General features: G+C 40.0%; 1 protein-coding gene across 5 annotated transcripts in view; it reads right to left on the reverse strand.

Annotated features, from left to right (window-relative positions):
- NHSL1 (NHS like 1) overlaps window positions 1–16395 on the reverse strand; it is a 242955-nt gene that overhangs the window by 51222 nt on the left and 175338 nt on the right. For all 5 annotated transcript variants that reach the window (XM_045010882.1, XM_045010881.1, XM_045010880.1 and 2 more), the window contains exon 2: window positions 11565–11717. In XM_045010882.1, the coding sequence (XP_044866817.1) occupies window positions 11565–11717 (153 nt within the window). The remainder of the gene's footprint in view (window positions 1–11564; window positions 11718–16395) is intronic.

The following is a 16395-nucleotide window of genomic DNA, read 5'->3' on the forward strand; positions in this document are numbered from 1 at the left end:
AATTATTCTATTCCCTGAGGTCAAAAATTCTTTCTTGTTGATTTTAAACATCTTAGGCAGTCTCATTTTACGCAAAAAAAAAAAAGGAGAGCTCCTTTTTATAGGTCACATCTATAAGCAGCACTTTGTATTAAAGTAACTTTTTACAATGAGTGTCCATATGAACTGTATCTAAAAATCACCTGATAAGATGGCAGTGCTACTAAAATATGCAAGGCGTATCTCGATTTAAGGAAAACTGATTAAATAATGTTTGTTGTTTTATGCTTTTTTGTTACTGGCTACCTGTTTTGCAGTCAACTTCTATTTTAGAGACAGAAAAGTAACTTCTGTGGTAATAGTTCACCTTCACCTTTTGAATTTATTGCTGCATTATACTTGAAACAGCTGTGATCTTATGGACTGTGCATATGCTGAGTGTCAAGAGACCTGGGTTATATTCACAACTCTGCCACTGACTTGCTGTGCGACCTTGAACAAGTCACTTGGTCTCTAGATGCCATCTATAACATGAGGATAATACTGTTTATCGCTCACTTTGTATGGATGCAGAGTGCTAAAATATTATCTGCAATAAATCTGGTTTCTACAAATATCTCATACTTAATAGAACATTAAAAGAAGGGTCTGATTTATGTTCCTATATAGCAGCTATGTCCCTTAGTTTAAATGAACTAAACAGCTTGCAACTAGTGAGGATGGATGGTCTAGTGGTTAGGACACTAGCCAGAGACCTGGGTTAATTCCCAGATCCACTACAGACATCTTGTGTGACCTTGGCAAGTCATTTAAATTTCTCCGGGCCTCAAGTCCCCATGTGTATAATGGGGATAACAGCACTCCCTAAATCACAGGGGTGGTGTGAGGATAAATATGTTAAACATTGTGACATGCTCAGGTATTACAGTAATGGGGGCCATATCAGTACCTCAGACAGATACCAGTCTACATATCACACAAGAATGCATTCAACTTGGAACAAATCCCATTTTGCCTCTCTAAATCCCCGTATCATCTGCAGAACTGGACTATCACAGTGAATCGCTACATCAAAACTAGCTTTAAAATATGCTGCAGAGCCACACCACAATGACCAATACTGACTGTAAGGCAAGTTCATGATCTTTATCTACACTACATCCAAAGCACCCATTTTGGACAGAGGATGACAATTTTCTCTTACTGAGTCAGGAATTCCAACAGTTGTGCTGCCACAACAGATTAGCTGAAAAATCTTTTGTTCAACACTCTCTAGATGGTTTGGTTAATATTCTGTTTATTTAAGTTACTATATTTCCTCGTCCCACCCAACCCTTCTCCCATCCTCACCACCTTCCCCTCACCACAATGTACGGTGATGTTAACAAGTTTAGAACTTTGCTATATCAGTACACACATGAGGTATCTCCTGGCATGCGTAAGTCCAATAGGGAGTCTTTAGTCTTTGGGATTCAATGACACTTCATCCCCAATCAAGTAATTCCAGCGCTAGCACCTTCTTCACTAGTGGAGTGCACACTGCAAAATATATTTAATCTCACTGAAGAAATCATGGATTAAATGGTCTCACAGAAGTGCCTGGTCTTTGCGACACACCCACTATCCCAGCATTCCCCACACACCTTGCTCGCTTTAGAAGATCCTTTTGTTTCTTTTTTAAACTTTTTCCTTCCCTTCCTTGTTTCTCTTCTCCCCACTCTGCTCCAAAATTTCAGAAACAGACTGGGTTGATAATTGTGCTGGCCATTGGCTAATTAGGGACCATCAGCTCAGACTCATGTCCATCACTATCACTCCAATGGCTGTCAAGCCACCTTAGAGTGCTCTGTTCTTTTGGCTAGGCTTAGAACTATGCATCCCAGCCAGCTTTAAACTGAGAGTAAAAGCTGATACTTTAAATGAAGCATACTCTCCTTGGATTTGTAATCACAACTGCAACATTAAGTGTATGTTCTTAGTGATTTAATATATGTATACTGAGGGAGAGTTGTTTGTTTTAGAGTGCATCCTGTCTGGGGTGTGTGTGGGGGGGGATTCTTTGTACAGTGTCTCAGACAAATAAGGGGTTGCTGCTCCATTCTTCAGGAAGGATCCAGACATGACTGAGAAGAAAGAGCTCTGCAATAGGTGACTCCCAGTTGTATGTTTCGAATCATCAGCATATTTAAATATTTCCATTGTGTCTTTTCTCTCTTTCACTAGGGATGTAAAATGTTAACTGGTAAGCACTAGTCCGCCGATCCGCCAGCAACCCCAGGCAGGCCGGAGCAGCCCAGGCCCGAGCCCCAGCCGCGCTGGCTGGCGGGATCAGTCCCAGCCACTTAATCAGTTAACCGATTAAACAAAATATTTTAATCGTTTAAACGATTAACTTTTTAAACGGTATTTACATCCCCATCTTTCACCTGTCCCTTTCACAACCAGCAAATTCCAGCAGAGTGAATGATTTAAATGATTCACTAGTACAGAAAACCCAATCAGCTTTCTAAGGGCACTAAGCTAAAACAGACATAAACAAATATCATTTGTAACAAGCTGTCACTGGGGAGACTTCAAAATGATTATCTCCATTTGTCTTGGACTAATTTAAATTTCTATGGGGATGTAATACTGGTATACTGACTGGTAATAAGTGTGATTAGTTTAACTGTGCCTTTTCTATATTCATTTATTCTTGCTTTTTCAATGCTAAAAGAAAAAATAACCACCTTTTCTATCCTTTTTATGGACATTTGCTGTTTCTAAGACAACTGAACACAAACTGAACGTTGATATAAAAATATCCAGAGGCTTTCTTCTAACACATTTTCAATTTAACATACTGGATTCTTAAAATATTGCAAACAAAAAGCCAAGTACATAGAACATCCCCCGCAAAATGCCAGATTGATAGTCCTGGAGATGCAGGCCTCTTAACCATAAATAGAACATCTACAGCACAGGGAGTAATGTCCCCATCCCACTCCCAACAATAGTTCTCAACCAGATGCTGAGGGAATACCCTCAAGCTCATGTCTAAGCTAAAAAATAGGCCAGGTTTACACACACAATTTAAAACAGGTCTTTGTACCTAGTATAGACCCAGAAAGCTATGCTTTAAAATGATTGTTAACAACCAGCTAACAGGTTTTAAAATACGTCACCATCAGGTGCAAAATCCTATTTAACTTCATGTTACGTATGATCTGTTTTCCTAGTCTGTACATGGTGTAAGAGTAACAAACTAGTTTCGGTGTTTATACATTCTTTATGGTTCTCTGAGGATGACAATAAAATGCCAGTTAGGTGAACAACTGAGATGGTTATATTCTTGCAGTATGGACACCTGCCCACTAAGAACTCAACACAGTCTTGTCAACACTAGGAATTTCTATCAATTTCATGGATTCATAGCCAAACACTGACGCTATACCCATGCAAACCCCTAGTGTAGATAACGAAAGCTGTGATTTCCACCAGTGGATAATTAGCCCTACTTGAAATCAAAATCAATTACACTGGTGCAAATCATAGCTTCCCTTGTCTACACTAGTGGTTTGCACTGGTGTAGCTACATCAGCAAGTGGCCACCAGTTGCTGGATTCAGGGAAAATTCCCAATGTAGACAATGCTTAAGACAACGCACTCATTTCACGTAGGTCACCAAATCAAGACGCAGCTTTTGAACAGCCAGTTAGAAGTGAAAGGTTCTGTGTCTCATTAGCAGTTATCTAAGGGCTTATCTTCACTGCCGGGATAAGCCGACCTAAGTTACGCTACTTAGATCGACTTACTCTGGTATCTTCACTGCGCTGAGTCCATGGGAGATGCTCTCCAGTGGACTTCCCTTACTCTTCTCAGGGAGCTGGAGTACTGGGGTCGACTGGAGAGCGCTCTGGCATCGATTTAGTGGTCTTCTCTAGACCAGCTAAATCGATTGATCTCCCCGTAGTGGAGACCATCCCTAACTGTTTGTCTTGACTAAGATTTAAAGGTATATTGTTAGAATGTATTAACTAAGGTCCTCCCCCATGTTTCAACTAGACCAACTAGCACACATTAAAAGTACACACTCCCTTGGCTACACTAGACTTTAAAATGTATTAGATAAAACATTCTAAAACACGCACTTTTCATCCTACTCAAGACAAATCCTAGACTATTTAGCACCCCCTGCTTCCTATACATGATTCTTGATAAAAGTTCAGTGTCAACAAAGCTATCAAGAAACAAGTTTTAAAAAATAAGATTTACATGAATGCCACCAAACACAGACACAAATTTGAAAAAAATGGTAAGGCTCAAAGGACTTAAGAATACTAGAGGAATATTGCTATGGGCTTTGAGTGAAACATCAGACATACAAAATGTCTTTTAGAGGATTTAAAAAAAATCTATTCAGTAGGGATTTTGACAGTGTTTCTTAGCTACGTGTCAAGCATTCTACTGTAAAGTGCTTATAATGTGTCCTGTGTATATGTAATCCGTCTAAATATAATCAGTGTATATATTTTCACACCCAATGGTATGGGATTTAACAAAATCTATAGATTTGCATTCTGAGCATGACCTAGTAAGTGCTCATTTCTCAGCATGAAAGCAATACTCAACATGTAAAGTCTAGATTCTTGGTGGAGTTTTGTCTAATTTCCTTTGAATACTTTTTTTTCCCTTTTTAATTCCTTACAGAAAGGGCCGTTGGAATACAGAACTCTGCCAGAGTCAACAACAGATGTACTGTGAATTAATTCAAAAGGAGTAAGAAGGATAGAGTACACGGGTAGAGCTACCGGCACTAACTTGACTATTGAAACTAAAATAATGAGAAATACGTTGATTTTTATTTCCTGGTTTTGTAAGAACAAGGCCTGGGTAGGACATATGGTCTGCTCCTAGCCCTTAATGGTCTCTTATTTCAATAAGGCTTTGGTGGGGAGCTCACATCTTGACATCTCTGTGAACCTGGACTAGACCTGTTGTTAATATTAAGTGGTTCCCCTTTACTTTGCAGCTCTTTAATGAAACACAAGATTACTGTTAAAACAATAATCTTCTCAGCAGGATTATCCAGCAGTGGGGCTGACCCCAGCATTGCTCATCTGTACAGTGATCAAGCAGAAGCCTGGTGAAAACAACGGGTAAACACAAACCTGTCCAGAGGTTCTTTCAGGATGGGATGCTAAAATCTGGTTTTATTTTATAATGTTAATCAGATGCCTTCTGGAATATAAATCAAACATTTCAATTACTGCTGCTAAAGACATTTCTTGAACTTGGCTAACAGGACAAAACAGAAGCCACAGCCAGCAAACCCCGTTCCCCACAAGATAAGATGACTAATGAATCACCATAGACACTGGCGCCTGGAGCATTGAGCCCTATAATGTGTGCAAATAACCTGAATCAATACAACTGCAATATAAAATCAGTAATTTATGCAGGAAGCCTCTGCAGATGTGTACAAATAGCATAGAAGTTGGCCTACTGGACCTCCTGTCCTTAATATGTCTATTATATGTGGGATTACTGTACCATCTTTTACAAGGGTCAATACCTTAAATCTATTTGGAAATTAGTATAGAACATAGTGGTAATGAAACATTACCCCCTGTGCTGCAATCTGCACTGGATGAGGCCGACTTTGGTGTGACTTTTAAGGTGTTGTTTACAATCAATTTAACCCCTGGCTATCTCAAAAACTGGATGCCTCTATCTCTGAGTGATATCGGGGCAGCCGTGATCAGCTGAAGTCTTGTCTGAGTATTTGTCTCAGTTCCAGCAATCAGTGGTTAACCACTGAAGCAACTGCAACCCCAATGTGTAGACAAAGAAAGCCATGATTCGCACCAGTAGAGCTAACCTGTTTTTTTCCACCAGTGCAGCTACACTGGTGGCTGGCTGGGATTGGGACAGTTTCTCATTGCAAACAGGGCCTTAGCCACTTGATATAATTCTCTTCTCTCCCTCCCTTTCCCAATATCTCCCTCTGGTTTAAACCCAAACTTGAACGGTTTTCTCAGTGACATATCCTTGATTCCAGAAGGCAATTTCCCCACCTTAGCCCTGATTTGGTGATCTTCAGTTTGTGCTGAAATGCGTATCTGTTCTAACTAGCTTTGAATAGTTCAACATAGTTCAATTAGCTGTACCGTGGTCATGCATCCTAACATGTCTCGTGCTGGTCACTTTTTAAATTATTGATCAGCTAGCTAGTTGAGGATTATTTTCAATTTACATTTTATACAAGACGACTGCTTGTGTTACTATTAATAGAATTATTACTGCTACTGCAGAGCTCTAATACTGGTTGAAGGTCACAGTGCATCATCCTTTAGGTACTACAACGTTACACAGAAACAAGTCAAATCTGTGGGGAAAACTCTGGCAACATGTGGAGAGGGACAGTGATTATGTAGGGTGCAAACCCCTCCATTTTGCACAGCCTCTTGGTCATATAAATCAAAGGGGCTGGAGATGGGAAGATTCTGGAAACTACAGCAATAAGTGGCATCTTCCCTCTGTAGCACAGATTAAAATCCGAATAAAAAACAAAAAAGGATTAGTTAACGCTGCTCAGAGCAACATTAATCGTCCATGTGCTGTGACTCCCCCTTGGTGGAGCTTGATTTCCTGCACAGCCGCCACCCTCTTTTACTTGTCTTCGCCCATTCATCTCCACTTATCCCAGAGAGGAAATATTCACATGAACTGTAGAGTTCTCTAAGACCCACAGAATGTTGGTACAGTTTTGTTCCATTCTGCATGTTTTATGCTGGAGAACATAGGGAACCTGTGAGAATATGAATGAGATCCTTGCTAAGATGAATTCTCTGGGAATGGACTGTAAGACCAGCTTGGACATGAAGGACAGTGAAACAGGTACCTTGGATGGCAATGTTTAATCTTCAACGTGTGCCGCTTCCACCCCCCACTCCGCTTTCCAATCTGATTTATTGGATATTCCAAGATCTTGGTTGTGCCAAACACTCACGTCCAAGAAAGAGAGGAGACAGGTTATTTGGCCGGTGGAATAGACTGTCTCAAATAACGGCATACATTATGTAATCAGGATACCATACTCTACTTTTTTTTTTAAGAACAGTTAAGCAATACATTGACATGAGGGGTGTATTTTATTATTAAATTCAACTGAGCTTGCACTTCCATTCCAAAGCCTCATTTTAAGCCATTTATAATTTTCCTGAAAAGCACACACATGAATTATGAGCTGAAATTTCTCAGGCTAGAAGTCTTCTTAGTTTTTAAAAACATCTACATCAAAACCCATTCAGCATTTCTTTGTGAATGAACACAAAAATGTACAGTGTCAATTTCACAGGTTTTGTTTTTCAATTCAGATCATACATAAACATCTTGGTTTTAAAAGTTTTGTATGGAATTTATGTACTGCATGAAATCATAAATGAGGATTAGCACCTTTACCTCGTTTGAACAAATCTGGATGCCAGATTGAGACATTCATATTTTAAAATAGCTTTATAAGCAAAGTTGGATCTTCTCCTTGCTTAATATCAGTAAGACATAGCTGTGGTTTATGGGTGCAAGAATTTTAAATACAACACTCATCAGCATATACAACTGCATGTTGTTTCTCAAACTGATTATTACATTTATAAAATTAAACAATGTAAAAACACAAATAAAAACATGTGCATTTGTTTCCTGAAGAGATGGACAAGTAATGTATGTAAAGATCGCTGCTGAATGCCATTCCTCCCATGAAACATTATCCCTCCTTAATCTTTAAATGTACTACATACCAAGCAGATTACATAATTACAAAAAGCTACTGGTATATCTATTAACATTGTGTGCATGTTTTACATTGTGCCGATCAAAAGCCTATTAAAAATCAATTAAAAGACTCCCATTCACTTCACCAGGCTTTTGGTCAGCTCCATAATGTCTAAAACCTGCTCAACTTTTCAAATTATACCAGTGTGAATAGTGACCTTAAATAATTTAAAAAACTAAGGAGGTTTGACCTGCTTACCTCTAGAAAGGTAACACCAGAGAACACCTTGACAGCAATCCATTTTTTTGTGTATTTTTATTATTTTGAAAAATGTCAAACATTTGATAGGTGGCTTTAGTGCAAACCACTCTGCTTCTGCTTTGTTATTTGTAACCTGAGTTGAATATTTATTTTTCATTGGGGCATCAGTGAATAAAACTACACAAAAATCACTAGCCTGGAGTCAGACTGGCATGGGTAGGCAGTGGTATTGTCAAATCTCATAAGCTAAGGCTAAGCAAAGCTGGGACACAACACTATTTGGATGGGCGATCTCTCTGGAGCAAACACTTTCATGCACCAGACTATAGCAATCAGTTGCTTTCCAATGACATCACATCCTGTAGTTTTGGCAGCAATTGTCCTACTGTCTTAGACCTCATTTTAACATTGTAACATTTAACAAATATCATACATTTTTAATATTAATATGTTAAAAATGAAGTTTAATCACAGAGTCAAGAAATTCAGAATCCAGGTTCCCATAGCAACCTAACTCTGCTCTTATGTAACTGCATTTCATTAGGGCCTTTTACTACATAATAATATCCCCCTGCCTGAACTCTTTGAAAATACCTGATGTGGTGCTCTTCAATTTGGTGTTTTATGAGCCCAAGGCACAGATATGTTAACAGTATCCAGAGATGATGTAAACTAAGATAACCATCTCAACACCTCCCTTCAATTTGATGGCAGAAGACTAACAAGGGCTTGTGCCCCCCCCCCCTCCCCGGGAGGGGCAGAATAGCAGCGATCACTCTCCTAGCCTGAGGGAGGAGTAGCAGGGAAGAAAGGAAGCTCCTTCTCCTTGCCAGAAGCCAGGAAGAAAGGAAAGTGCAGACTTAAATTTATCAGCCTGTGAAGGTCTAATATGACAAATGAAGGCCCCAGACAGGTACATGGACGGCACCAGAGTATGAATTCCAGAACTCTTTGCCTTTATTACATTGAAAAAGGGGAAAGGATGGGAGAAGTTAACTAGGGCATCACCCATGGATCTCTCAACACTTCCCAGCCCCATATCTTTCATATCAGCCTCTAGGTAATCGGGGTGACACACATTTTTTAAGCCTCGGACATATGTAACATTTTGTATTATTGCAGAGATCTGGTGTGACCCTATGACATTGCCCACACATAGGGTGACCAGATGTCCCTTTTTCTTTTCTTTTTTTTTTTTTCTTTTTTTTTTTTTTTTTTAAATAGGGACAGTCCAGTTTTTGGGGACTTTTTCTTATATAGGCGCCACCCCCTGTCCCATTTTTTCACAGTTGCTATCTGGTCACCCTACCCACATATAATGGGACAGTTTTAATATTGCTATGGGAACCTTCACTTTCAGTCATGCAAATCAGACTATTCAAACATCAAAAGATGAGAAAACAGTGTTAAAGCTGGAACAGAAATCTCACTGATGAGATAATTTAAAAAACAGTATTAAAGTAGGTTTGTTTGTTTGTAAGTAAATGTGAAGCAATTTTTTTCTTCTGATGTTCATTACCAGCCCTTGGAAACATGAAACCGAAACCTGTTTCCTTATCAAAGTTTCCTCAGTTGTGTGCATACACTAATTTGTTTTTGTGGGGTTGCTTATTATAAGTAATTAGCAGCTAGCATTGAAGCATTAGTTTAAAGAAAAAGTTATAGAAAAAGCGAGCAGTAGTTCCCACTGACTTTGATATCTTGAAGCTTATATATTGGGCTGAGGAGCATAAAAGCACCTACTTCACACTGTAATATGGTTTTATATATATAAATCTATTAAAGATAGAACTGGAAATTCATCCCTGATATAACTATTGAAAGAAAGCCACAGCAGGCATGAATTCGGCCCATATATTTTTCTTTCATTAAGTTTCTAGGACAGATGATGGGTAGAAAATGGAAGAACAAGTAGTTAAGACTTGACAGCACAAAATTTAAGCACCAACTGCATTTTCTTTAAGCTACAGTGGGAAAATACCTTTCTATCGTAAATAGCTGACAAGCATGTCTTGTATGTGCACTGTAAGCCTACCTCTACAAGAGATAGTTCAAGGCTAAAGTTCTGCACAAATATATTAACCCAGTAATAAATTTAAGTGTATGCAGGGTATTTGCTGAGTCGTGCGTGATCTAATAACGTTGGCTGTGAAGAGTACGCTATTAAATTACAGTCAAAGGCATAAATAAGAAATGGTGAAACCCAATTAACTGAAGTGGTAAGAGAACTGAAACAAAACAAACAAAAATTTGGCAACAAAATGTTTCTCCATTCAAAAGGCAAGCCACTAACGCAGACAAATATTTTCTGCAAACTAAATCACAAGGTGCTTTTCTCAGGCCCAATCCAGTGAGGTGCTTAGTCCCTTTAGGTCCCATTGAAATCAATGGAAGTTGAAGGATTTGGCACTTTGCAGGTATGGGACCTTGGTGCAGGGACACTGTCTTTATTGAATAATACGCACAAGGGTAAACTTTTATTTATTTATTTTTAAATTCCTATACACCGAGACTGTCTCAAAACTCTACTTCTACCCACAGGTGGATGATGTTCCAAACTTTTCTCCATTGACTGCTCTTGTTCAAATGGCTGCACTAACAGAACATAGTGCCGCTAACGCCAAAGATAATGCAGTGGTGGTCCTGGTCACAGACACATGGACAGGCTAGCAAGAAGCCATCTGTATAGACTTACTTTGTAAACAATTTTATAGAAAAAAATGGGTAGCTCTTTTTATAAGTTTCTTTCTAACACACTTCTATGAAGAAGTGGGTATTCACCCACGAAAGCTCATGCTGTAAAACGTCTGTTAGTCTATAAGGTGCCACAGCACTCTTTGCTGTTTCTAACACAGAAACTCATTTAAACTCCAGGACAGTTTCTAATTCTTACCTAAAACCTTAGATCCATACTGTGCATTTCAGTGTGCACCTCGCACATCCATTGCCTTTCATTGAGTTGTGCATGTGTATGCGATAGCAGAATTTAGTTCTTAAAAGTTTAATGCAACTTTTTGTGAACAAGGAGCTATACTACAGAACGTGTCCTTGGAAGCTGATTTTGCTAGCTAGTCAAAAGCAGCCACCCTCCCACACATGTGATACTAGACCACTTTCAACAGAACTGATGACAAAGATGTCAATTCTGCCTGGCTATTTCTTAAGACAATAAATGGGCTGATTCAGAATTTTAAGACATAGTTATTATTTAAAAGAAGGCTCTGAAGGCAGATGTGAATTTATAAAGGCACCGAGTCATCTATAGGCAGTTTTTCTGCCCTCCATATGAGAGTTCAGCGCAGCAAAGATGGGGATTTACTCATCTCTCTATGGCAGAAAGAATTACTTCTCCCCCTCCTCTGGCAAATCTCATCCAACACACCTGACATCTGTTTAAAACTGCAGAACAAGCTGTTTCTTTTGGAGTGTAAGAAACTCAAATATGCTTTTAAAGACTCAAAAGCCCAGTGACAAAGCCAGGCTCTCTAGTGGCACAGAGAACATAACCATGTAAATTACTGAATTTCTCTCCAAGTTTTTAGCAACAGCTTTACTGCCAGCATCTTACCTCTTAGTACCGACTTGAGGTTCAGCTTGGCTTGGCGATGCAGATCCTCCACACAAGGTGGCCTCGTGGAGGGCAGGAACACATTTTCCTGCTGGTGCCAGGGAGCAGTGTAATGGACTGTCCACCTACTTTCTTCATCTAGGTTGGAGACAGCTGCAAAGAAAGAGAGAGAGAGAATGTAATGTACAAATTAAATGCAGTTGAATGAGGACTATGAATAAATAGTGGGGAAGAGTGGGAACTGAGGATACTAATATAAAAACAGACTGGGGCTCTTCAGATTTCACAATGGTATAAATCAGAAGCAACTCCATTGACATTAATAAGATGACATTGGCTTTACACCATTATGAGTGAGAGCAGAGTCTGGCTCATTGCCTTTACACATCACAGCATCACACATTGGTCACATACTGGCCAGGCCACAATAGCAACTTGGCAGGATCCCAATGGCCACACCTAACTTGCCAATACATTTGCATAAAAATATATTAAAATAAAGCACTTCTCAAGTTCAAAATTCTTTGAAAACATTATCTAGTAATAAATCAACTGCTTAATTAACAAAAGTACACCCATAATATTTACTTATAATTTATCTTCCCTGAGAGATAGACATTACTTGTTATCTAAAGTTTGCTATCGATCTAAACTTTTGTGGTTGAACAGTCTTACCCCTCACTCTGCAGGGACAGGAAAAGGGCAGCTGGGGTATCACTCCTCTAGCAGCATTTGCCCTTCAGAGCATATGCTGTGTATCCAAATCTCCAAAGCAAAAAACTACAGCTGTGCCTGTCTCCCAAGCACCTGTTATGCTGACTCAACCAAACTGCGTTGGTCACCTAGCTGTTCTCCATTCTCTTGTCCCTGTTTCTGAGTTTTCATTACCTCTCATTTGTTGCAGTTGGGAATAGCATTTAAATCATGCCGCTCCTACTACAGTATATATCGCAGCCCCACCTAGCATTGTATCATTATTAAGCATTAGAAATGTAATGCCTTGTATAATGGCAGAGGAGCTGTACAGGCTATGAAGCACAGTGTGAAGGGGACAGCTTCCTTACATCTGAAAAACGACAGCTTTCATCACAGCACACTGACTAGAAGAATAATTTCAATTGTAAAATAATTGCATTGATTAGTTAAACAAAATAAAGGAACTCACAAATTAACTTCAGAATCTCGAGACAAAGTATGCTACAAGAAATGCAGTAAAAGAGGAGTCATTTTTGGAGGCTTTTAACTGAATTTCCTTATGGTTTTCTGGGTTTTTTTTGTTGGAACATTCATTTGCTCATACATTTGCTTGGCCATGTGGCCTGGCCCCTCCCCTCTTCTACCTACTTTCATTGTACTGGATGTGATAGAAAACACCTCATGCAGCAGGGCAGACAATGCTGACATGGTGTATGGCTGCATTTTCCGTCCTTGCTAATCAGAGGTCAAATCCAAATGATAACGAACAGACAAGTCACTCATCTGATCACAATATCAATCATCCTAGAATTATAGGAAACAAAAGGACTTACCAGGAAAGAACCCCTACACCTGGCATTTACCTTACAAAATAAGAAAAGAACACAGACACCAGCCATACTACTGTCCAGCTCTACTCAGTGCCATACTAAGAGCAGTCTATTGCTTATCTAGAGCATAATAAAACCACCAAGATGTGCTACACGTACTCAGACAGCCAGATCAAATTCAACTAGCCTGTCTCAATGGATTAAATCTCACCAGCTAAATATGCAAGTAAATCAAGTATCTCAATTATTTTTTTAAAAGTTTATGACTATAATGATATTACACAATGAAACAGCACCACAAATTTCTGCACGAGTTCAGCAGCTGTACAGCTGGGGCTACCAGAAGATGTTAGAGTAATACCTTGGCATACAATGATGATATATACACAGAGCAGCAAGTTACACCAAGAGGCTTTCAAATCTCATAATCAAACAGCTTACATTAAATGAAAAAGTTTTGCTTCTTCAAAGCCATTTAGAGCAGTGGTTCTCAAACTTTTGTACTGATGACCCCTTTCACATAGAAAGCCTTTTAAATATATTTAACACCATTATAAATGCTGGAGGCAAAGCAGGGTTTAGGGTGGAGGCTGACAGCTCGCGACTCCCCATGTAATAACCTCGTGACCCCCTGAGGGGTCCTGACCCCCAGTTTGAGAACCCCTGGTTTAGAGGGACAAAGGAAATCAAAGTAAGGTTAACACTCACTCACTCTTACAAAGAAGCAGATGCTCAGGAATATTGCCTTCCCTAACGCTGCCTCTGCACATTTTGAAACATGCAGTGAAAGAGAAATGTACAGATTTTCCAATAAAGGTTTCTAGAAGGTATATATACACATACTGAGCTTTCCTACCAAAATTCCAACACTTTCCAGAAAGAAAACTTGCATGCACACAACTACTTACTCTTCTTCTTGAAAAGTTTAATTAAAGATTTCAGCTTTGTGTTGATGAACACCACCATTTCCAAAGTGTCTATCTGTGGTCCTGGAGTTTAGATCCCATAGAAAACAGGAGCAACAAGCAGGTGGCTGGTTTTCAATATGTACTTGCCAAAGCTCTGCAAACCCTACTAACTTTGTCTCTTTCTACACCCCTTCTCCCCCCCCCCCTCGTTTTGCACAACGGTGAGGTTGGCCTTATTGTCCTGGCAGTTAGAGACCATTAACAATCCTTGAACCTGAACGCCTCCTTCTGAAACATAATCCTGGGGGCTGGGAGCAGCTAGTTACAACTTGTGAAGGAAGGAAAAAAGAAAGCCAATCGTTCATATTTGCATATTGAACCAAGATCAGGCTTTTTAACTCAATGCTCATTCATCCAGTTCACTCCCCAGCAAATCAACAGTTTTCCTCTCCTGGTTTCATTCCACCACAAACAGTGAGAATTGTAGATAATTTCCGTTTTCTAACAGGATCTTCCAAAATCCTTTACAGTGTAGCAGAGAGAGAAGTGGATACTTTCATGTCCCTCCTTTGTATAGCCCAGGCTACTTGTGAGTGTATGGAATTTGAACTGGCTGGGACAGTGAGGCTTTCAACTATTGTTTCCCAAACACGCCCCCAATCCCTTCCTCCTATTCCATAGGCAACATTTATGAGCAGCAAGGCTCTACAACTGAATCTCCATGGAGCTGTAAATGAGGGCTGCATTCTCGTGTAAATCAGGATGCCCTTCTTTTCCACCTCTCTCCTCTTCCCCGCCCCCCTTTCTTAATGTCCCAAGACCTGCATTTTAATTGTCCCCATCACGGAATTTTTCTTTGCATTTCCTTGCTCTCACAATACTTACAATTACAATAATGGAAACAGCCCAGCAATCTTACATGTTGAATTTCATTCAGTCACATGCTGAGCTGTCCTGATTAGGATCAACTATGAAACTCCATTAACAAAATTAATAATAAGCTAATCAAACGATTTCTGTCTAATAAAGAAACTATAATTCAACAAATGACACCAGTACAAGAGCCTGACCTGAAAAGGCTTTTTTGGAATACACGTTAACCTCATGACTTTAAATATTCTTGTACATAAGCACATCTACTTTTCTATTTAGAAGTGAATTACTATTTTACTGAAGTTAAAGAGAAAATGCTAAGTACCCCATCAATCCGCTCAGCAGGGCATGCCCCTCACACAATGCTAAGATTCAAGAAGCAAGTCCTCCTTTACAAAGCAAGGCTCCGCAACTGCCTTGGGTTAACAATACAAGGGTTTTTCTTTGGGGAGGAAAAATAGCAGCAGCAGGGGTGTAAGTCTGCCCCAAAAGCTGCCGCAAGTTCTAGCCTTCACAGTGCAGCATGCAGAAGCAGGTGTTCTTGAGAAGCATCCAATTCCCAGCCCTGCTGGTTTATCTCAGAATCACAACTGTGCAGAATGGAAGCGATAATATTTTAAATTCATACATTGCTCTCAGCCGAAAGGGCCCATAGCGTTTTACAAACCACAAGTGTGTTTAATATCACAGCCACCCTTGGAGGCAGGTCCCAGAGGCACTCTGTCTGGCTCACCACTGAGGCAGTCAGAACATCCTGGAAGAGAACACACCAGAGTGGCAAGTGCTTCAGTACTTGAAAGGATGCAGCATGCTTTCCCCCCAAGCTGGCACACAGGCTGATGCAAAAAAGGGCTGGATGTGGCCTTGAACTTTTTCAGCCTCTCTTTGGGGAATGTAGCACTACCAGTGATACTATGGCTCCCCAATCTCCCCTTGCATCCCAGACGTGCAAGGACAGGGACTGAGGCTTCCCCTTGTGTACATAAAAGGTGCCCTCCACCCTTGCTCACCTGTGCAGTGCCAGCCACATTCTAGCCCTACACAAATAACCACTACTAGAAATGCAGCTGCCTAAGGGTTGGGGGCAAGAGTTGGACAGACAACCAGCATACAGCTCATCTGAAGCAGGTGAACCTCTACCGTTACGAGTTCCACATCCTCAGTTGTCAAGGTCCTGATAAACTGCATAGTACTTGTTTTACCTGCCATGGAAGGATGAAGGGACTGAGCAAACTTTCTGGGATTTCAAACAGGGGTGCACCTGATTTTCTGGTAAAGATATGCTTCTGGAGGGGTAATTGAGGGTAAAAAAGAGGGAGAAAAGTAAGCAAGAGAAGCAAATTATACCAGTAAAAGTTTGACTTTGCCTGTATAGCTCCATCTACATGAGTGACTTCTGCTAGCGTAGCTATATCGGTCAGGAATCGATATAGCTTGCTACACCCCTGACCAATAGAGTTAAGCTGGCAGAAATCTGAAGTGTAGACCTGGCCTAGATACTGGACCAAATCTAGATTAACTATG

Source organism: Mauremys mutica, chromosome 3 (assembly GCF_020497125.1).
Source record: "Mauremys mutica isolate MM-2020 ecotype Southern chromosome 3, ASM2049712v1, whole genome shotgun sequence".
Taxonomy (NCBI): domain Eukaryota; kingdom Metazoa; phylum Chordata; order Testudines; family Geoemydidae; genus Mauremys; species Mauremys mutica.